The sequence below is a fragment of the Zootoca vivipara genome, chromosome 4, assembly GCF_965207765.1.
Source record: "Zootoca vivipara chromosome 4, rZooViv2.hap1.1, whole genome shotgun sequence".
NCBI classification, from domain to species: domain Eukaryota; kingdom Metazoa; phylum Chordata; class Lepidosauria; order Squamata; family Lacertidae; genus Zootoca; species Zootoca vivipara.
In genome coordinates this window covers 49604308-49627626 of record NC_142587.1, presented here as the reverse complement: position 1 = coordinate 49627626, position 23319 = coordinate 49604308, and the positions used below count along the sequence as shown (strand labels likewise).

The following is a 23319-nucleotide window of genomic DNA, read 5'->3' as shown; positions in this document are numbered from 1 at the left end:
TTCAGAAAACTAATGAAATATGGTGCGTGTTTAGCATTCATTTCTGTTATTGGATTCCAGAAAAAAAATCCATCTGCAGACCCTTAACCTGGAAAATTGTGGGAGTAAAGTGACAGAATCTTGGGTGGTACACCAGCACACAGTTTCCCCCCTGCTGTTTTCATGGAGGAATAGCAGTATGCAGGCACAGAAAGGGTAGGGGAGTAGCAACGTTGCCCAATCGTGTTTGTTGCTGTGTCATGCCATGCCCAGTGGTATAAATGATATCAAGCACAACATGCCGGTACATTGGTCAAAAAGCCACCGTTCCATAACACAATGGGTACTGCAGTATGAAAGGAATATTACAAACACAACAGAAACTCTAGCATTACAATTAGGAAAAATAACGTACTATTCCCCACGTCTGAATGCACCCTAAACAACTTGACTTCTGAACACCAATTCGTCCAGGCTCTGCTCGCATAGATGCACCTATCAGCCCCACCTACTTCTGCAACTATTTACTTCCAAGACGTGATCAGTTGGGTTGTCACTACAATGCACATTTCTATATCGAGTTTTTGAAAATACACAGGGCACGACTGACCTTCTAGCACCACCTGAACGTAGTCTTGTGCGGACATCTTGTCTTTGCGTACAAAGCACTGGTATGCCCCACCATCGCTTTTGGCCATGCCATCCATAATAAGGGTTTCATGATTGATTCCAATGATCCTGACATTATTCCCAGTGTTGATGACTTCACCATTTCGGTACCAGAAGAGTTCGTGGTCCTCTGTTCCAGACACGCTGCAGGACAAGGACACTTGGCTACCAACACTGCTCTTCACTTTCCGTGGACTGATAGTGGCTTTTAGAGGCTCTACAGATTCAAGAGGAAAGGAAAGAGGCAATTAGGAAAAACAGGCGAGTTTGTATTAGAAAGATGATGGGGGAAACAGATTGGTAGGTGATCCGGTGAGCTGTAGCCAATGGTGTATTCTGTGAAGCTGGCTTTAGGGTTTTGTGAGCCCCATGGGCTCAAAAAAAGAAAAGAAAAAGGCTTTTGAAATGGGATCCCTTCCCATTTTGCTTCTCCTTGGCAGTGGGTAGTAAAGAATGTCCCCATAAATGTACACAATGCTTTCCTTTACCACCCCAGAACCTTAACTTCAAAGCATCTATTAGAAGAAGATGCTCGCAGGACAAAGGATATTATTTTGAGGCAGCACCTGAGATGGCACCTGAAATCCCCGATAATTTTGTTGAGGAGTAATCCCAATGAAAGCAGGAATTAAAGAATCCTGTGAATAGGTGCATTGGGCAGAGCAGTTCCGGGGGATACCAGGAGAGACACTATGGTGGCAGCCATTTTAAGTTTGGTTGTAGGAGTTGCACAGTGTTAGAGAAAATGTGTTTCTTCCACATTACAGTCTCCTGGTGCATATCTCCGAGCAGTTACGGTAATTAAATATTTTTGCTGTTTGGGTCTTTAATGCACAAGCCGGGGTATAACACTAGAGTAGTTGCCACAAACAGGATTACCTTGTAAAGCGTGAAGCAACTCTCACTCTCGGCTGTTATCAGTATACTACCCCTAGCAACAAGCAATGGAAAGCATGCACCGTCCATTACAGCATAAATCCTCTTTCAATGTTGCCAATAACAAAGAGTGCTAAATATGTGGAGAAAGCAAGACTGGGTCTTCTGCTTCAAACTCTGACATTACACTCCTTGCTCACCCCCCATGGGCACCCGCACACCAAGCCTAACTTGTGCAAAGGGGGAGCCTACTTGCATGCAGGGTTCCCAATTGTGTGAAATCCTGCATATGTTCTCAGCTAAGCTTCCCTTTTGCACTCATCATACTTAATAGACAGATGTCCCGGGGACTCAGGGGGAAACATTGGGGCCAAGACCAGGAGGAGTTCTTCCACTCCCAATTCTTGTGTCTACGCATGGACACCAAATAGGGTGGATAGCAGGCCCCACTATCTGAACACAATGTGTTCTCAGGAATTCATTTGTTAGGTGAGCGCTTAACACAATGAGCAATTTCCATTGATTCCTATGGGGAGATTTCTAATGCATTCTTAATCATGAAATTTTGACCACAAAATGATGAAAAAACCCAGAAAAACCTAGTTCGCAAAAGGCAAACAAGGAAGGGTGAAATGCTCTCTTATTTGTCCACTCTCTCCCCCTTCTTCGCCCCCTCCCACTATTGTTTCTGGTATAATGGCTGCCGTGGACCAGCAAAATAACCCAAGGATAAAATGGCAATTCCCCACTGACCTCACTATAAAGAGAACCACGTGGATTGCATTTGTAAATTATGAATTAAGATTGCATTCCAATACACACTTATCTGGAACTAAGTTCCATTGAACTTAGCCTCCGCTCCCCAATATTTTAATTTTTCCCTATTAAGCAAAAACTAACATGCCACATGTGTTTGCCACGACAGCCCCCCTCCTGCACTCCCAGGTGATAAACTCCAGCGCTCTACGACACACTTACGTTTCACGTGCAAGCGACCTATCACCTCGGCTGTGCCGTAATTGTTCCACACCTCGCACACGTAGTTGCCTGTGTCCGAGGAGCGTGTGTTTTCTATCAGCAGGCCTGTCACTGTTGGCCGGAACCTGCTGTCAGGCTCCCAGGGTACATTGTCCTTCAGCCAGCGGTACTTTGGTGCTGGGTGCCCAGATGCTTTGCAAGGCAGCTCCACTCGCTGTCCCGCCATGGCTTTACGGTGGTCAAACCCATCCAAAATAGATGGAGCCGAGTTTGCTGGGTCTAAAAGAAAGAAAAGAAAGAAAGTGGTTTCTTAGGGCCACAATATTTTAGATGAGGAACCATCTAAATTCCTCTTCTTCTAGAGCAGGCATCCCCAAACTGCAGCCCTCCAGATGTTTTGGCCTACAATTCCCATGATCCTTAGCTAACAGAACCAGTGGTCAGGGAAGATGGGAATTGTAGTCCAAAACATCTGGAGGGCCGCAGTTTGGGGATGCCTGTTCTAGAGCGTAGGTTTTCAACCAATGGGTAGAGACCCACAGGTGGGTTGCAAGGCCGCACCAGGTGGGTCACAGCAAAGTTGATGCCGCCATGTTGGATTCCAGCTTAGGCTGACCAGACATGTATCTCCCAACTAGAACACATTGTACTGACGAGATGCTCATTTTATCAGTTTACATGAGTGCTGCAATGTCACAGGAGAAAGGCACAAGCTATTTTTATTTTCTTTTTAAAGGTACCTATTTCTGGCCAACCACATGCTCATGCCTTTCTCCTGCCACACTGCCAGCCTACTTTTCATTTAGAAGTAATGCTGAGCAGTATGCATACTAGCACGATTAAGTATAAATCAAAAATGAAAAGGTTAACGTGGTTCCTATGTTGCACCTTTGAATTCAAATGTGGGTCTTGGAACTGGACTGGTTAAAGACCTCTGTTCTAGAAGAATCAGTCACCTGCTTTGTCTCCTCTCCCATTGCTGTGCTATTAAAAGACGGGAATCATTGGCTTAACAGAATAACAAGGGTTATTTCCATGAGAGATTAGGAGCCCAGTAGAGTCACATGAAATTGGCTGCCTTCACAATAAGGAGCAGTTTTATTTTCCCATCCTCTGGCCCACCCCCTGACCTGAGTTCAGAGAGAGTCCACTATACCTGACTACTAACTGTGCATGGTGGACCTTCTAGCTAGTGATGCAGAGGTGGGAACAACTACAAAATCTTATTGTTCAGTCTCTCTCTCTCTCCCCCCCCCAACTAGGTAACAAAAGTCTGGAGGAAATGTTGTTAGCAAAAGTGTTTGGCAAAAGGTTTCCACTAGCACAAAGTGTTACAGTCCTCATTCACCAACCATAGATCTCCATCCAAATAACGTCACATTTCTGTCTTAGGGTTGGTTCCATTTGCCTTAAGAATGAAGCTTGTGTTTATCTATTCATCCTTGGAAACACAATGGATCAATTCATTCCAGAGTCTCAGATTCATTGGAAGGGATTGTGATCTAGTCTGTCAAACACACAGTCTAAAGATAAACCTAGCTTTGGGGCATGGAAGCCTGCAAAAGCTCATCAAGGCATTCCTCATTGCAGGAGTGTGATCTTCCTTTTTCCAGAAGATTGTTCCTACTGGTATTAACAGCTATTTTTAGACACGTTTCCCTCTTCAATTGACTTTGACAACTTTTCTCGTTTGTTAAGAATGGACTCAACTCAATATGGTAGAGGCCACCTATGCAGCATATCACTCTTTCCAAAACTCGCCTCTCCACTTTGCCACACATTTCCTGTTTTAACCAAGGCTGCCACTTCTCCTTTGCCACCATTTTGCTACCCCTTTCATTTCTCTGGCATTTGGGGGTTCCTTTGGCAAATGAAGTGCACAGCAGCAACTGTTAAATGAGGGGTGGAGAACTTGTGGCCTTTCGGATGTTGATGGACTCGCAAACCCTTAAGCCTGCATGGCCAATGGCTAGAGACGATGGGAGATCTGTAGTTTCCCACTACAACCTTAAACAGATCTGGATCCTCCAAGGATGTCTACCTTCAAGCTGCTAGACAAGCAACTTCTCAGTCTAAAAGAGAAAAGCAAAAATTTCCCCAAAAGGCTAGATCCTGGGCAGACACAAAACAATGAAGTGTATATTCCTGCATATAAGACTACTTTTTAACCCAGGAAAATCTTCTCAAAAGTTGGGGTTCGTCTTATACGCCGGGTCGTATTTCTTATACAGCGAGTATATCCCAAACTCTATATTTTAACTGGAAAAGTTGGGGGTCGTCTTATACGCCCAGTCGTCTTATACACCAGAATACAGTGGAACCTCGGTTTATGAACACCCCGGTTTACGAATTTTCGCTTTATGAGCGCTGCGGACCCATCTGGAACGGATTCATTCACTTTCCATTACTTTCAATGGGAAAGTTCGCTTCAGTTTATGAACAGACATCCAGAACCAATTGTGTTCATCAACCGAGGTGCCACTGTATATGGTACTTCCTGTTCAGCAAGTGTCATGTCATACCTGATACAAAAAGTCTAGCACTGTTGCTCTGCCGTGTTTCTCCAGTGTATCTGTGCCGTGTGATACATCGGTAGTTATACAATCCATCTTCATTCTGTACATCTATAATATACAAGGCTCCCGTGGATGTGATGAGAAATCTAGATCCTGAAAGACATAAGAATATGTGGAGTTTTACAAATCAGCAAAGCTTTGAGACTCTCCTACCCCAAAGAACTGCAAATTTTCCTGTCAAACACCCAAAATCCACATTGTTGTCAATGATTAGACTCATAAATGATCCGCCGGTGTGTCACTACCTATCTTTAACTCAATGTCACTTCCTAAAGAAATATCATTTTAAAACAACAACAACACACACAGTATATTGTGGAATCGCTTGTAGAAAGATATAATTAATTCAGTATTCATCACTGCTGCAGCGCAGAGAGTGTAAAGATATTTTAAATAAAATGGAAGAGGGGAATGAAATTACTTATTAGATGTGAGTCAGCCAGTGAAAAATATAAAAGCATATTATTTTATGTTAGCACTAAACCTGAGTATGAGATATATCATAATTAAATGGGCTGATATACATAATTACATATGATGATATGAATAATAATGCCGTATCAGACCACACCAGACTCATTACATGAAAAAAGGAAAGAAAGTTTGGAATTAGAATGTGAAGGGGGGGAGCCAATGATATTAAACTTTTAGGTAACATTTGTGTGCTGCCTTTTCTCCAATGTGCTTTGGGCAACGTACATAGAATTTATCTAATATTATTCTAACCACCACTCTGTGAGGGTAGGTACTGCAGAAATATAGTGACTGGCCCAAAGTGACCCAGTGAGTTTTGTGATTGAATGGAGGTTTAAATTTGGGTTGTCCTAGATCCAAGTCCCATCCATTAAACAGCTGTAGAAGAATTCAAGAAGAAAGCCACAGAAGGATGACAACTAGAGTTTGGCAAATGAATTCACCAATTGTATAAAATAGCCCCATGCAGGCATGGCTCTTTGTAAAGGTTAATGCAAGGATTTCTGATCATTCTGATTGTCTGAAACGGCCTGTGTGACTAATCCAAGAAGTAGACAAAGAACAATTTCACCCTTTCTACTTTCTGCAAAGTACCAGCCACAGATATAGGAAACAATGGCCGGAATTCTAAAAAGGTTCTTATAATTAAGGGTTGTTGTTTTTCCAGGAATGTTTCTGTCTCCATTCCCTGAAACCACTCATTTTGGCCCCCAAACTGAAACTGGGGAAATCCACTGCAGCCCTATATGGTATATCTGCACCACAGAAGCCCTGTTTGGCTATTTTTCTTTCAGCACTGCTTCTTCTCCCTGTCTAGTTCCAGCCCCTGCCAGCCATCTTCCACACAGCCCACCCACTGGATCCCTGCCCACAGAAGGGAAGCATACATAAGCTGCCCCTGCAATTATTGCCACATGTCCTTCATCCCCAACCCTCTTTGGATTGGTCTGCCAATAGTCATTTCTTCTTCCTAGGGAACCCTGGAAATGTATTTCTGCAAGGAATCTCAGCATCCAACAAGGTGCACAAAACCTTTACATTCTGTATGCAACATCAACCTTTTTTGCCTTATCCTCGTTAAAATGATGTCAGCCAGACATTAATAGCTACGTATTGCCACATGTCACAGTTAAATCTGACAGTATCCAATTCCCACCAATAGGCACTGTTTAGAACTGCACACATCTTTCCTTATTTTTCTCAACAGATTTTACATACTTACATAAGGCTTGAACAACCAGCTCTGCTAAAACATAAAATGCTAGACATAAAAGATGACAGAAAAAATAGAAAGGGAAAACCTATGTAATTTCTGATAGAAAACATTTTCATTAAAGCTGACAGCTTGTCAAGTATGACAAAACCCAAGTGCTGAACATTTTGGGTGCTGAACATTACTTCAAAAAGTATTTAGAAAAGCCGCATGGATAGAAACAATATTTATTATCCTGTTGATCTTGGAAAGTGCTTTATTCTCTAAGCATATTTAATCTAATCACTCTTGATTTGCTATAACAGAATCCATTATTAAACTTGTCCGCATCACATACTAAATGAGAACTTTTTAAAATCAAAGCTGTGTTTTTTTGTCCCCAGAGAAATCTAAGCTCATTTGCCTCTTTTGCTGTTTGCAACAATTAAGAGAAGGTGGCAAACTTATCCAACAACCAGCTGTCCACAAAAATACACGCCAAATGCCACGGTTTAGATCTACCTTGCTTTTACAACAATTATTGAGTACGCAGTCACCCAGACAATAAAAGGGTAAGAATTATGGCCATAGGTTCTTCCTTGGCTTGGATATACAGTGGAACCTTGGTTTATGAACACCTCGGTTTATGAATCTGAATAAGTGTGCATGCACACGAAAGCTCATACCAATGACAAACTTAGTTGGTCTCTAAGGTGCTACTGGAAGAATTTTTTTTCATTTTGTTTTGACTACGTCAGACCAACACGGCTACCTACCTGTAACTAGTACAATATATAACAGATGCACCTTAGGCTGCTTAAGTTTCCTTGATACCATTGGTATTTTCTTCAGCCTGCGTCTTTGTGGTCTTTAACTCCTACCTGCCTGCTTCAAGGACAACTTCATACTGTAAAGGTAGATTATTCAGAGCAAATAAATCTAGCGGATGCTTTTCTTATTCCCACGCCAAAGAAAGCTGCTGAGTTTTATATCACCAGCTTTAAGGAGAAGGTTCACTGTGGAAGCCACTTGAAGGATTAAAGTTGGCTCTTTCAAGGTTTTTGCCAATGATTTCCTTTATAAATAATGGTCTAGTTGTGACCAGTAGACAGTGCAGATAAACCCATGGGTTGGTTTCCCCCCCCCTTCACATTGATTGATTTTAGGGAAACTCACTCATCTCTTTCCTGCCCAAACATGTAATAGCATTAATATTAGGGGTTGTATTCAATGTAGCACTAAGGTGAATGTTCTGTCAGCACTTGTTCTCTCCCTCTCCTCTACCCGCATGTCCCCTAGATCTGTTCTGGGTTTTCTCCAAATCCTCCAGAGAAAGTTTGGGGACTGTGTGGGGTATATCGGTGGGAGAGAGGAGAAAGCCCTACTGCGCTTGCAGTTATTCAGTTGAATGTCACCCCAAGCTTCCTGTTACACAAGAAGGGGCCAGCGCAAGACTTCTGAATTCCTAAAGTTAAGATTATAACACCATCAAGCATTAGCCCTGATCATAGCTGCCAAGTTTTCCCTTTTCTCGCGAGGAAGCCTATTCAGCATAAGGGAAAATCCCTTTAAAAAAGGGATAACTTGGCAGCTATGGCCCTGATGCATCATAGAATCGAGAACACTTCATATGCTGGTACTCGAGTTGCTAATATACATACAATTAGGATAAATTGTAGCCTAATGCAGCCAATAGCTGTAACTTCATTGTAAGTCACCACATATAATCAATACCACACCACAGTAATTGGAGCTGCCACAAATTCATAGCCCCATGTGTCTTAAATATACTTGCTTCTTAGCTATTTGGATCACTTCATGGGTAACCACTGAGGTAATGAAGAGTCTGTTTGGGGAATAAAAAAGGTTCAGTGCCCATTTTTCCTCATTTGAAAAAAAGCTTCTTACTTAGCACACATCCCATCAGAAAGTTGCTTGGCGGATAATAAACAATCCATGAAATGCAATGTATCAGGATATAAGCATGCACCTTGCACTCATAGAGAAAAGGGTACACAGCAGGTTTCACGGGGCTCTGTTATAACTCTCCCACAACAATCACCTCCACATGTGGTTTACTTTCTGCTCTTCTGAAGAAGATGACAGTCAGTGGGCCATAATTTACCATTAAAAATGCCCAACACCCATGGACAACGCTACCTGTCATCACTTTTTATGCACCAGGGTCAGCATTGAGAGTTGGCATCACTGGGCATCGATTGAGGTCCATACCCCAGTCTGGGGCCCACCGCCAACCCTTACTGTGACCTGGCCTTGCTCTTCCTCCTGATTCCCTCTCCTAGTGAGCAAGCAATGAGTGGAGTGAAAAGAAGGAACAGTAACCTCTATACACTTTGCCCTCTCTTTCTGGTAGATGGTGCCAATTGGGCCCAAGGAGAACAAAACAATGGGCAGTGGAGGGGGTAGTTGCACTCAGGGATGCAGTCATAGCATCTTGCTCAAGGACACTCCAAATATATTTTTAAAATTATTTTTAATTTTCATTTATATATATTACAATTATTCAACCATAATTTTAACATTTCAAACTCTGACTCCTTTCTCCCTCTTTCTGTTTTTTTTTTTTAAAAAATATTTTTATTAATTTTCCAATTAAAACCAATTATATCACATTCAATATTTCAAATTATACACATATATATATCAATCAAACCGAATGTTATGCCAAATCATCTAAATAATTTATTTTTGGGTTCCCATGCTTCAAGAAATTGGGAATTCCTCGCAACTGTCCACTGCCGTCTTATTTCTAAAGTTCAAATCGTCCTCCAAGCTCATAATATTCCAAATCTTCCCCTTACAGTCACATAGGTGTTTTCCACTTTCATCCGATTGTTCCAGCTGCTGAGATAAATATCAAACGAAGTTTCACAGATGTTCTTTCTCCTGTGTGAGTTAATCAATCCAGCCTCCCCATAAATCTTCTTAGTGGAGCTCCCTGTTGCGACGAAGTAGCAGCGCCATCTTGAAAGGCTCAAACCACTTTCATTTTCTCTCATAGCCATGAAGATTTACGATTTATTTATCTTTATAGAATTTACAGCTTTTTCAGGCAGGAGACCCAAACATCCAACCATGAACTCTTAGTAAATTAATGGATCTCCTTGCCCTATAGCTGAACTTAGCTTCAGGTCGCTGCTCCAATTTAAAGTGCGTCACAGCTCATAAATCCTCCGAACGCGTCCAGAGCTCCTTCCGTCTGACTAGGGGGGGGCTTTTCTCATCGGCAACTTCACATCTTTAAGAAATATGCTCAGTAACAACAGCTATAGAGTTCAACTCACACAGTCTTTTGCTTCTCTTTCACTCCAAACAAGCCAGGACATCGCGTCCGGGAAGGTACGAGGCAACAATATGAAGAAAAAATAAAAACTTGCTTCCCTTATCGCTCCGTCCCCATCAATCCTTCTTCCAGATGCCGTACATTCTTTGACTCCTCTCACTCAGCAGCTTAAAATTCTCAGCAGTAAACAGCGCTTCTTCCCCTCCTTCTGAAGTATGTCCATAGATTTAAGCCTAATTATCTTCTTTAACCATGGAAATCCCCGCCATGCAGATTAGCGTCCGGGAGTCCTGGCCGTCGTAAGTGCTCAGCCCAAGCTCCCCCCACTCCAAAAACAGTCGGAGTGGGTCTGGGGGCATCGCGGGCCAGCGGCCCCTCTCCGTAACCCCCGGAGAGGGTAGGGGGTTGCCATTTACTCCCCTAGCAACCGCCAAATTCCTTACGAAGGTCAGAGAGATGGAAAACAGGTCCGCCATTCCTGCAGGCGGAAACCGGAACCCCCTTTCTCCCTCTTTCTGTGGTTCTTTACATTTCTTCTCATCTTCCTGCACACTCCAAATTATCTTAACATATTCTTTTATATATCTATTCCTGTATATATCCCATACATATTTTGAAACTGCGGGTTTTTACATTCTGCCAATGTCTTGATCTGTTTACAGTTTGTTTGTAAGACACACCAAATCCTGGAACTGGTGTTGGCATGAACATATGGTCATTTATTTGTTTATCTAAAGCACTTTTATATTGCTCTTCAGCTGAACATGGGAATCTGCTTTCTACTGTGTCAGACCATTGGTCCATATAGCCCAGTATTGTCCAGTGACTGGCAGCAGCTCTCCAGGGTTTCAGGCAGGGGCCTCTTCTATCCCTGCCTAGAGATGCCAGGGATTGAACCTGGGACATTCTGCATGCAAAGCATATGTTCTACCACTGAGCTACAACCTTTCCCCAGCTGAACAGTCTCAAAGAACAGTTGAGGCAAGACAGTATCTTCCCTCTGGCTTACCACATAAAAAGACATGGTACAAAACAAAAAAAGTGATGGGAAGGCAGAAGGAAAAAAGCAACCTTGTGCTCTGGTTCAAGATGCAGTTATGAACTGGGATGGAAATAGTACTGGGAGATAGGAAGCCATAAGGAGTTGTTCTCTCAGCAGAGCCAATGGAGCTCTCCTTCTTCTGTAGCCTGATGTAAGTGGTTGTTGCTATGCGAGGAAGGGAGAGGAAGAGCCATAGTTAGCTAGACACTTGGCAAAGCTAGTGTACACTAATGGGTTGGGGGTGGGGCTTGATACTGCAAGCCTACTCTGTCCAACCATTACAGATGTGCTCTCTGAAAATGGTTGAAGAATCCTACATGAAGGGTACTCTAGCACCTTTAAGATTCTTTTTTCAAAAGAAGTTCTACCTTCTAACTTTGGGGGTGCGATTAATATTCAGCGGCAGATGCAGTGTTTAAAGGAAGTTCGTGTAAGGGGGGAAATTAGACTTGTACACGAAGAAAGAGACTGTGATGTTACCAATGTCAACATTTTACACGCCTAAGAAGGGTATTTATGTAAGAAAGCATCCTCTGTATGCATGTCTGCATCCTTAATGTTTCCATGCATGTGATAAATAATGCAAAGTCCCTGTGTGTGATAAAATATGTATGTGATATATTATATATGAATTGAGCTTTAAGTACGGGCAAAACTGTTAACACACAGGCAGTTGTGGAAGTAAAGTTCAGCTATCTGAAATGTTGCGATCAAAAGAGGGACCATGGAAGAATACCCAGCGTGGTTTACTGGTCTGTGAATTAAGAATTCATAGCACAGACAGCTGGCCAGTTTGGGTGTTTGTGAAGCATAAATAAAGTAAGGACTGATAGGGAATGATTAGAGTGAGCGGGGGCAGAACGAGGGGGGGGGAGCCTACAAAATAAAGATTGCAACAATATAGACAAAAGTATAAACTTGTCCTGATCCATAGTAATCTCCATCCCAAAAAGAGGGAGGCAGGGTCAGTTTCATCAGGACCCTGGACAGCAACAAGGTGGCTGAATCGACTGCAGGAGCAAAGAGGTTCAGACCACAGGCAGCAATCCTTCAGCTGAGAACAGGGAGGACCAACTATCTCAGCACTGGCTTTCTGTGATTGTCAGAGCTTTATAGTCTGGCTTTGAGTAACAAGACTGAAGACCCACCACCTGAGAAGTGCAATGTGCCACTTAAAGGGCCACTGTCCTTTGGTGAAGCCACTGACACCTTCTTTGTAGTGAGGTTTGGGGCTGTGGGGCCTTGGTCAGTGGAAGCACTGCAAAGCCTTTTTTGATCCTCAAAGGAGTTGGCAGTCCCTTCCTCGATATGAGTAGGCAAAGGCGTGCAGACTGGTTGCAGAATCCAATGCTGGCAGCATAAACACAATGTAGTCAGGGATAACAGATAATAGTCCCTCTCCTCCTCAGAGTTACAACTGCCCAGGTACTCTGAGGAGCCAGGATCTGAGCCTATTAAAGAATTTCAATATTAAAACAACAACAACAAGGAATAGAGAGATTTGTAAAGATTTATGGCTCGTTCATGCTAAACCACAGTTTAGTTTAGCATCACATGCAAAACAGCTCATCGAGTCAGACAAGTGATGGGCACAATGTCCCGAAATAAAGTCTGAGGCTTGGCTTACTTAGTAGATTGAAGCAGAACTGGAAGGGGTCAGGAAGGAGAAAATATTCAGCAAGCACCAAGTCTGGGAAGGAAGGGCAGACCCATTAGTAATCACTAACCAGGCAACCAATTCAGACTGTACAAGCAATTTGTCCATCAAGCTCCATGAGAAAACTACCAGTTTTGGCTGTTTCTTCTAAACCAGCTGCCACCCCCATCAAAGGCAAAAAACAAAGTGGAAAGCAGATACAATTAATGAAAACCATCATATATATATATATATTTAAAAAAACAGGAAGTAATGATACAAGTATTATAATTTATCCTGATATTATTTTTGATCAGTATCTTGAACTGAAATTCTGCACCCGGCTTTTATTTTTGTAACATGCTCTGCTGCATCCCTAGGTGAAAGGGGGGGTGGTATTGGCATCTGCACAATGATTGACTGAGCAGCCTGATCATTTGCCAAGCATTATTAAAAGCTCCCTGATATCACTCCAGTGCATTGCCCTTTACAAGCCATCAGCCATCAATCCTAGCCGTCAAATGTGATTACCAGCATGTTTTCTGATGCCACTTCCAAGCCATTAGTCTGATCGAAAAGCTGTGTCTTTGTTCCCAAACATACGTAAATCTACCACGTTGCTTCGAAGTTATGTGGCAACTCATTAGCATGTAAACAGCATTTACAGTGTTAATGCTCCACAAGCTCTCATGGAACGGTTGCATTAAGCTGGGGGGTGGGACCATCTCCAGGGGACATTCACAACGTTTCTTAACAGCTAATTTACTACAAAGGGATTTGAATATGGGGTATAGGTTCAAATCCAGATTCAGGCTGGTGGCTTCACAAACATTGATCTTCAGGTGTATTCTTGGAAAAGAGGGCAACAGGACTATTTGGGCCCATAATGTGCTATATGATGTATAAGAGAGGATTCATTATGGAGAAAAATAAGAAACCTATCAGTCCACTTTAGTCAGAGTCTCAAAAACTGAAAACCAGCATGAGAGCAGAGCTGGTGATATCACATGCCTGATCTAGGGACATTAGTTGTATGTGAGGTAGGATGGAGCCACCCTCCCGACACCTGTATTGCTACTGCTTACCTGGACCAGGGCAAGGGAGCAGCATGATTCAGGCAGGAGCACTGCTGCCATTCAAGCTTCCCAAAATTAACACACACATTGGAACACAGGTATCTTTCAAATTTCCCATTTCTCCAAATTTTGTGATAAAGTTCTCAGCTCATAATATATTAAATGGGCATTTTAAGCTAAAAGCATATAAAAGTTTTAAGTTTAAAGCATATAAAAATGCATGCTTTGTGACAAAATATATTCAAAAGTAAGGCAGCTTTAAAGGTAAAGGTAAAGGGACCCCTGACCATTAGGTCCAATCGTGACCGACTCTGGGGTTGCGCGCTCATCTCGCATTATTGGCCGAGGGAGCCGGCGTATAGCTTTCCAGGTCATGTGGCCAGCATGACAAAGCTGCTTCTGGCAAACCAGAGCAGCACATGGAAACGCCGTTTACCTTCCCGCTGTAGCGGTTTTTATTTATCTACTTGCATTTTGACGTGCTTTCAAACTGCTAGGTTGGCAGGAGCTGGGACCAAGCAACGGGAGCTCACCCCGTCACAGGGATTCGAACCGCCGACCTTCTGATCAGCAAGCCCTAGGCTCAGTGGTTTAACCCATAGTGCCGCCCCTAAAAAATAACCCAGAAAGTAATGCAGAAACAGAATGGAACATACTTGAACACATGTGAGGCTGATATATACCAGAAACAGACTGATTCATGCTTAATCTGCCCGCTGACACCTGCGCATTGACTTGGATATCTGCAGAGGGAAGGCCTACCTGAGAATACAGTATATGAAGACTCACCATCTATCTTAATTCAGGGATGTTGCAGGACCTTGGCTTGCCAACACCAGAGACAGCGAGGTGGCCTGGCTCACACACTGATATTCACTGTGCGAGACCATTATTGAAGAGGAGTATTGTCTCCCCCACTCCCATATCTTCATATCACCAACTAACAAAACATGCCCCTATAAAGATGCCTGGTGTCCATGGACTGGGTGGGAATGGGGATTAAGCGAAGAAGTGGCTCCTTAGTCAGTTAGGGCACGTTAGTGGAAATATGCTCCTCGCCCCAAATTAAAGAGGCTTATTGCAACAAATTTTTGACAACCTTGCAGTGAACGTACAGGATTCAACTCTTTGTGTATTAGACAACTTTTACTCTGGAAAAAAAAACTTTCTGAAGATGCTGCTGCATTATTTAAACAAAAAGATGGTGAGAGACGGGTTGGGCTGGAAGACATTGCAGAATACCCTCAAAAGCAGCCAAAAGTAGGTTAAATTTGAGCTGAGGCAATGGGTAAGGAGTGCTGTCATCTAATAAGGTCTGTTCTCAGTAATTACAGTGACACAATCTGATCAGTGAGGACTAAGTATCTTCATCTGAAAGGGATCGGATGAAATTAGTGCTGATGTAATAAGTACCATTTGTCACTATTAGAGAGAGAGGTGTTGACAGGCCCCTGCTGTTGCCATAGCAACCCTTGCAGTTCGGCATCTCTTTGTGTGGGTTTAAACTATAACAAGTCATAACAGTCTAGAAGCTAAAGAAGATATCGTCAAGGTAACTTAATTACACTCTTTTTCTAAGTTGGGTCATTTAAGGCCACCTAATGCCACCAGAGCCACATCACAGATCTCTAAAATTTGCAAATATCAAAGGACTTCCAGTGGCCTCTGAATTAAATTCTGACTAATCTCATTTTAAAAAAGACACTCTTTCTCAAGAAAAGCAGGTCTCCATGTTGCTGTATTATCAACATTCACACTAATTCCAAGACAAACATGGTAAGATAAAAATCATAATGTGTTGTCTAGTTTATACAATACAAGAAATGCCAGAAAATGAAAATTTATTGTGTGTGTAATTAAATGGCCTTTGTGGTTGTAAATGAGCTCACATCCGAAAGGATCCTGGACACACATCATGTTGGTAAGCACTTTCCAGGAGAAGTCAATTTCCTTCAAACTTCTCTGCTCCTTTCTTAAAAGGAAATCTATGCTATTAAAAGCTGTGCCTACTAATTAAACGTTGTCACCTTTTATTTATTGCATCCACAAGCAGTATCATCCAGAAGGTTCAGAAACCACTTAGTTAATTTTTAGCATCAGCGAGTCACTAGAAAAGCCACAGTCTATAGTCAATAGTTTAATGGTTACTGGTAAAGTTTACGTACGTTACTCACTTACTTTGGATTTCGAATTATAAAGTCTCCTGTAACATATGCCTTAGTTCTAAACCACCCATTCCCTACTACAGCGGGGTACCTAAGCCATATGCATTCAAAGAAACCATGATGCTTTCTGCTCCCCTGGCCAACCATGACATCAAACATCTCAGACAAGAGCATTGAGAAAAATGGCAGAGGGTTCAGGGGTCAAGAAGTATATCACCTGAGTGACAGCACTGTTGGGGCAACACTGAAACTGTGTTGATAGGCTGATAGGCAGAGCTGCCCCCTATTGGTTGTAAGTAAGAAAGCAGGCATATGGAGGTTGGCTATGGGCAGAGGGATGGTAGGGGTATTGTTTCATTCACCTTAAAGATACATCTACAAGTGATGGGGTAGAATTGGACTGTATTATATTTGCAGGTGTGTGGGTGGTTTAAAGTAATCAACTTTCCAGTCACAAAATACATGCAGGTCCTTCTGTTCAAATACTCAATATACAAAAATTCACTTATCCAAACACGATGAATTAGTACCCAAACCTTGCTATACACACCACAAATTCAGATATCCAAACAGCCAGACCTACATGTAGTACTGTAAACAAATAAGCAGTCTGAAAGAAGCCTTACTTTTTCTGTGCTGGTCTGAGGCAACCATTTCACCAGAAACTATGGGGAGGGGGGGGTGATCAGACAAATGAGAGAGCATTTTTTTCTTCCTTATGAGCCCTTTCCCAAGTTTCAGAGGGTTTTCCAGGTTTCCCCCCCCCATCAATTGGGGGTCACAATTTCGTGGTCAGGGACACATGATAAAAGTCTCCCATATGAATCAATAGAAAACATTGACTCATTATGCAAACGCTCACCTAACAAAGAATTTCTGGAGAACACATTGTGTTCAGATAGTGGGGCCCACATATATTGTGTTTTTGAGAGTGTTGTATCTTCATAACAAAGCAACCAAGGGGTTGAAAGCCTGTGCAAAATACAGAGGGGAAATGCAGTTACTGGGTGGGAATGGTAGAAGGGTTCAAAGTAACATGTATACAGTAGATCCTTTGGTGGTAGCAGTATTTTATTTGATGAAGCAAACGCTAAAGTGTTGGAAACTGAAGAAATGTTTTCCTTTATGAAAATTCTACCGCTAAAGCGACTGTGGCAGTTTGCCAGGTTGCATGCTTAACATTCAGGAAAGAATTAACAGTTGCTGCAGGTAATTTGACTTCAGAGATGTTTCCACCCACTGATGGTTATTTATGGGTTGTACTTTGGCTAACTTTATTGACTGCGAAAATCTGATAAAAAGAACTATTTCATGCTGATATTTAACACTTTTCTTTCTCTGCTGAATACAAATGTTCTGCTTCTTGCTGCAGAGAGTCACCAGCAAAGCATGGAATGATTCCTGTGCTCTGAAAACTGAAGAAAGTAGAACAAATAGATTACAAGGGAACTGGAGTTATGGAGCATTTGCAAGACCACATAAGCAACCATGTCTACCTATGTTATAATTACAGTCTTCGAAGGATAAAGTCAGCACACTGGTGTTTAAAATATTGTTTGATTACATTAAAACACAATCTCCCAAAATAACAATCTGAATACTAAAACTGCCAAGGCTACTGGTTGCCATTTACACCTCTATTATCATCATTAAATAATTATTGTTGTAATGTAAGGTAACACGGAGACCAGTGAGGCAACTTTATCTTGCTAAAGAAAAAAATATGTAATCTCCCTTTGAATTTCTCTCCCCTACTCATCTGCTGTGATGTCAGGGAATGTTCACAAATATTTTATTTGATGAAATGGGGATGTTAATAACTGAATATTTAGTATAATAAAATTCAAGAAGATGTTTTGATATTTTTGTATTTATTTAATCTGGGCTAACGATACAGTAATATTAGTCAATTCTTGTTTGTTTAACCAAATGTATCAATTTTCCATGTGTTTTTCTTTCCTTCTGCAAAAGGGAACAGTGAAAAAGACCTCACACTTGGCAAATGGACAGGAGCAGTTCTGTGCTGTTTCCAGGAACTGGGACAGAAAGAAACAAGAACTGCTGGGTTGTCAGAGAGGCTGACTGAGAAGCAGCCTGGATTAAGGAACTGAGGCACAGTGACAGAAATCCTAGCTATAGATATCCAGGGTAATTTGCACTGGCACAAGTTACACCCGTGTAAATTTAAATTGCCCCAATTCCAAACTCTATTTGAACAGACACTGTCCTTTTAGCTGGCTTACTAGGGGAGGTTGCTAGGTCACATGACCAAGCTGAAATGGGTTTGGAACAGATGCAAGTCTTCCCCCCTCCATGCCCCTGACACACGCCTTTGGGGGATTTACACTAGCATAAATTATGCTGGCTTAAATTTACCATCTGACCTGGGCTGAGGAATTTACACTGGAGCTTTGTGGCCAGGATGAAAAAAGCAAACATTTTCCTTTTTAACTCACATTACCAGGGCACACGCTACACATGCATGGATGCGATCTGGGATACCCAAGTGAAAGAGGAATAGAAGGACATAAGAAGATCCTGCTGGGGGGGGGGGGTCAAGCCGATGCCCCATCTAGTCCAGCACCCTGTTCTTACAGTGGCCAACCCAAAAGCAGAAGCCGAGCACAAGAGCACTATCCCACCCTGTGATTTCTAGCAACTAGTATTCACAAGCATAATTCTATGAAGGCAGAGCATAGCCATCATGGCTAGTAGCCACTGATGGCTTTATCCTCCATGAATTTGTCTAATCCTCTTTTAAAGCCATCCAAGTTTGGCTTTGTATAGGCTGATTGGGTCAAAAGCCATTGGCTCATACAAAATGTTTCCTTGTGACTAAGCCTACAGATACAACACTCAGTTCAGGAGCTGTCACCCACAAATGAAACAAAATATTAATTCCTGTCTCTGCTGGCATGCCAAGGAAGAACAACGGGGGGCTTACACAAAATAGAATTGATGAGCCACCTACAATCACTGGAACTGCCATGGCCAGCTAGGAACTCACTTTAAGGACATAAGCAAAGCCCCTCTGGATCAGGACATACGCCCTTCTAATCCAGCACTCTTTCCCCCCAGTTGTCAACCAGATGCCCATAGGAACCATACAAGAAGAACCTTGCATGTGTCACAGAATTCACATTTTCTTGGGTGTGGTATTTGCCAAAGGCTATTTGCAACTTCCAGAATGCCAGTTGCTGAAGAATGGCAGCAGTTTGGGCCATTGTGCTCATGTCCAGCTTCTGGGCTTCCTATGTGCATCTGGTGGGCCGCTAAAGGAAGAGGATGCTGGACTCGATGGACCTTTGGTCCAACAGAGCTCTTAAATTCACATAAACAACAACAACAACAACACACACACACACAGAGGGAGGGAGGGAGCAAAAGAGGGAAAGAAGTCCCACTAAGAGCATACTTCCAGACATTTGGCAAAGCTGACAGCACTCTGTATTCCATTTGGCAAACATTCACTGACACATTTACATGCGAGGTAAATCATACAACACATAGTCCATTAGCTTTACAAGCAGCAAAGGATACATTATCACCATATTCCACTGTTTGGAAGCTGCTAATGACACAAGCAGGTTTGTTGTACAAGCTATTCACAGTTTTAAGTGTTTTGCACTCCAAGTGACAGAAAAACTGCTGGAAAAACTCTTTAATTGCAAGCCCAAAAGTTTCTGTTCATTAAGGATGCATCAAATAAATAGCACAGCAGAGTGTGTATATAGATCGCTGACTAGCTAAGGTAGTTTATGGGGAGAAGTTAGTTGGGAGCATTCTAGATGCTGATGTTGGTGTGAATCTGGGATTGTCTGTATGGTTGCTTCCGAAATCATTGCAATGCCTGCTTGGGTTGGACACTTAAAAGCAAACAGATTGATTACAAGGGGAATCTAAACAAAATATTCCCACAACTCAGCGTTCCTCTCCTTGATCTATGGAGATCCAAGCGTGGGTCCAAGACCTATGCATGTGCATCCGCTGCTACATCAGGACCCACGACTGGAAAGTGGAGACAAAACCAAATGCACACTTGAGTGCTGAAACTCTCTGTCCACACTGTACTATTGTCAAAGTACAAAGTCCCAATATGCACAGGGTTGTGCACTAGGCTGCACATGCAAGTTTTCATTCCATTACAACCAGTGGAATGTGCATAAATGCACATTTATCCATATGCACCCTGAGTACAAGCAAAGAGGCTGCAGATCTCCTCAAGGTCAGATCAAAAGAACCAGTGCTAGGAACAAGCACTGATGCAGCTGCTCCTGTGCTCTGTGTGAACAGAGGGGCAACAACAAATCTTCCTGCTCTTGGCTGCTTGTTTTCATCTCTGAGGGCAAGCAGAAAGGCAACAGCGGTGGTGGTGGTGGTAGCCCTCAAAGCCAGCTCAATGGACCAAAGCCTGAGGAGATCTGCAGTAAACCCTCTGCTCATGCCAACTCAAGTAGTGGGCTCCAATCACATAGATTTTTATGGCTGAATTTGCTCCCCTGTTTCAGCCTGAAGCCACTGAGGGCTTATTTTACATTGGGCAGGGGGCAGTGGCTGAGAAGTCTTCAGAGGCCGCATGACAGCAGACATATTTACTGGGTTAGAATGGCCCTCTCCCAATGCTAATGTACCAGCACACTTCTAGGAAATGAGGAGTGGGGTAACCAACAGAGAAATTGCTTTATTTACAAAGGCAGACTTCCCTGCCTGCTCAGTAACTGAAGCAGAGCATTGCACTTTGGCGGCAGGATGATGGGCTTGTCCTCCCACTGACTCCCAGCTCTCGGAAAAAGGACAAGTGAAGGGTGTTTCAATGTGGGTGCGCCCTAGGTTTAGGAAAATATTGGAATAAGGTGAGGAAAGGACTGTTTTGATATCTGCTGTCTACAGGGTCAAGATGCAGTATATATTTTAAGAGAAACAAAGGCCCTCTTCAGATGGAATAACTAGGGGTTAACTTAGCATGTAGGGGGAGGCATGGCAACAAGGACACTAACTCCACCCCCTGCCACTGCTCTCATCAGCCATCACAAGTTGGAGGCTGAAAAAGTGAAGCAGGAAGCCAGTGGGTCCCCTTCAACACTATGGTTCTACTATTCTAAGTACAGGAGGCTTCCTGCTTCAGAAGCTCATCCCCCAGCACGTGGAGGATGGTGACAGGGGCTGGAGTTCATGTGCTTTGTCCTCAAAGCTCCCTCTGGGTGTTCAAGTTAACCTGCTATCAGAACACCTAAAAGAGGACTTACATTGATTCCCTTTTTCAGCATCACACACAATTGAGAGGTACTTTGATTCATCAATAATTGCAACTGGCCCACTGACATGGTCCAGGTCATGAAATGGGAAGAGATGGGTGTAGTAAAGGAAAAGGTTGGAGAGGCTTGCTTGAAGGCTGGACTGAGGAATGATGCTGAGGAATGATGAAGGGCATTGCACCTTCAAAGAACAATTAGGGTAGAAACCACAGGGAAGTGGCACAGCAGTCTTTCTGCTTAGAAAGTCCTGGAACTGATCCCTATTCAATGATGCCAGGTAGAAGAACCAGATTTCAGATCTCAGACCTTGGAGAGCTGCTACCAGTCAGAGCAGGCACAGTATTGGGGCCAATCAACAGCCCCCCCTCCCCGTGGGGCAATTTGAGCTGTCACCATTCGAAACCCAGGCTGGAAGCCAGAATGGTATCAATGGAGAATGATGAAAGCTAATGAAGAAACGCTAAGTTTCCCTTTGGGGAGAAAAGTTCACAAAATAGTATCACATGCTCAAAACCCCTGTTGAAGAGATCTAAAGGAGAGCGGTACTGTTTAATTGTCTACATGCTGTGACTGCTGATCCCTGCAGTCGTGCTGCTGACAGTTTATCAGGTGCAGCATCCCACTTCCATGTGACGCTGGTATAAATCACAGGAAGCATGCCCAGGCTATGTCATCTTCCTCTCCAGCTCAATTAGCAAACAACTGTCTTTTCCTCTCAGCGTGCTCCTTTTATCATGTCTTCTCATGTTTCTCTGCCAGCTTCCTTCTCCTTTGTGCATTAGCAGTTGAGCTGAATGCTAATGAAGCACAGCTTAGTGGAACAGCAGGAGGTCCTTTGAGCCATTTCTTTGGCCCTTTAAAGAGGGCCTGGCCAAGAAAGGCTCCAGGATCACATCAGCTCCTTGAATGCACCTGGCAAAACGAGATTCGAGATTCGTGGCAGGGGAAAGCTTCCCTTACACACCCACACACCCATTTAAAACAACAGCATCAGCAACCACTAGACTAGATCTTTGTGGAGTAACATTGCTTTGCTAATAATATAAAGGCAGGAAAAGGGAGGAGAACCACATGGATCTGCCTTATACCGATTCAGAGGGTTATCAGTCTACCTAGCACATTTTTCATCTACACTGATTTGCAGAGATATCAGATTGGGGTCTTCTCATTACTTGCATCTTCGTCTTTTTTTAAAACACACACACACACACACACACACAGAGAGAGAGAGAGAGAGAGAGAGAGAGATGCCAGGAATTGAACCAGGGAACTTCCATCTTCTGTGGTTTCATCCAGGGGACATTCCCAGCCCCACCTGGAGATGCTGGGGGTTTCATCTGCTGAGCTATAGTCCTTCTTCACGATCTCTATGTTAAGAACACAGATTGCTCTGCATGGAAGATGTTTCCCACCCACAAAGGGGCTGTTTTACACTTACTTACTTACTTACTTACTTACATGTTGCATTTCTATATCCTGCCTCTTTCTCCTCGTTTTATTCTCACAGCAACCCTGTGGTTAGGCTGAGAGACTGTGATTGGCTCAAAGTCACCCATGTGAGCTCCATGGCTGAGCAGGGATTTGGACTGTGTTCTTCCAGGTCCTGGTCCAACATTCTAGCCACTACACCATACTGGCTCTCTGATTACCTTTATTATCAACAGCTCTCTTATCACCTTTATATCCCACCCTTCCTCCCCCAAAAGTTCAAGGCAGCAAACATTGTTGCTGGCATCCTTCTGTCTCAAGAGGCAATGGAGGGCATCTCTGGGGGTGTAGTCAAACCACTGCTTTAGCAGCACTTGGGACACAATCCTGGGCAGTGTGTATGGAGGCCCTGAGCTTTCCAGATGACAAGACTCCCCTTCTCAACTTCACTGATGTGGTCCAAAAGAAAGCAGAGAAATACATTTGGCACCAGCTTGGCTGCAGGAGTTGCCAGAAGGAGGTGTACAAGGCGCCATCCAACCATCTTAGGGACTCCACTCTGGATTTGGGTAGACTTTACTCCTGAGCTTTTTCTTTTCCCAATGACATCCCACAAAGCAGTGGAGGTTTAGGGTCAGAGTTTTCCTTCCCCTAGATGGGCTACCTTCC

The 23319-nt window shown here is 43.1% G+C and overlaps 1 protein-coding gene across 1 annotated transcript in view; it reads right to left on the bottom strand.

Annotated features, from left to right (window-relative positions):
* DSCAM (DS cell adhesion molecule) overlaps window positions 1-23319 on the bottom strand; it is a 332481-nt gene that overhangs the window by 143692 nt on the left and 165470 nt on the right. The window contains exons 4-6 of the mRNA XM_035116259.3: window positions 5025-5171; window positions 2503-2781; window positions 590-865 (exon numbers count right to left, since the gene is read on the bottom strand). Of these exons, the coding sequence (XP_034972150.1) occupies window positions 590-865; window positions 2503-2781; window positions 5025-5171 (702 nt within the window). The remainder of the gene's footprint in view (window positions 1-589; window positions 866-2502; window positions 2782-5024; window positions 5172-23319) is intronic.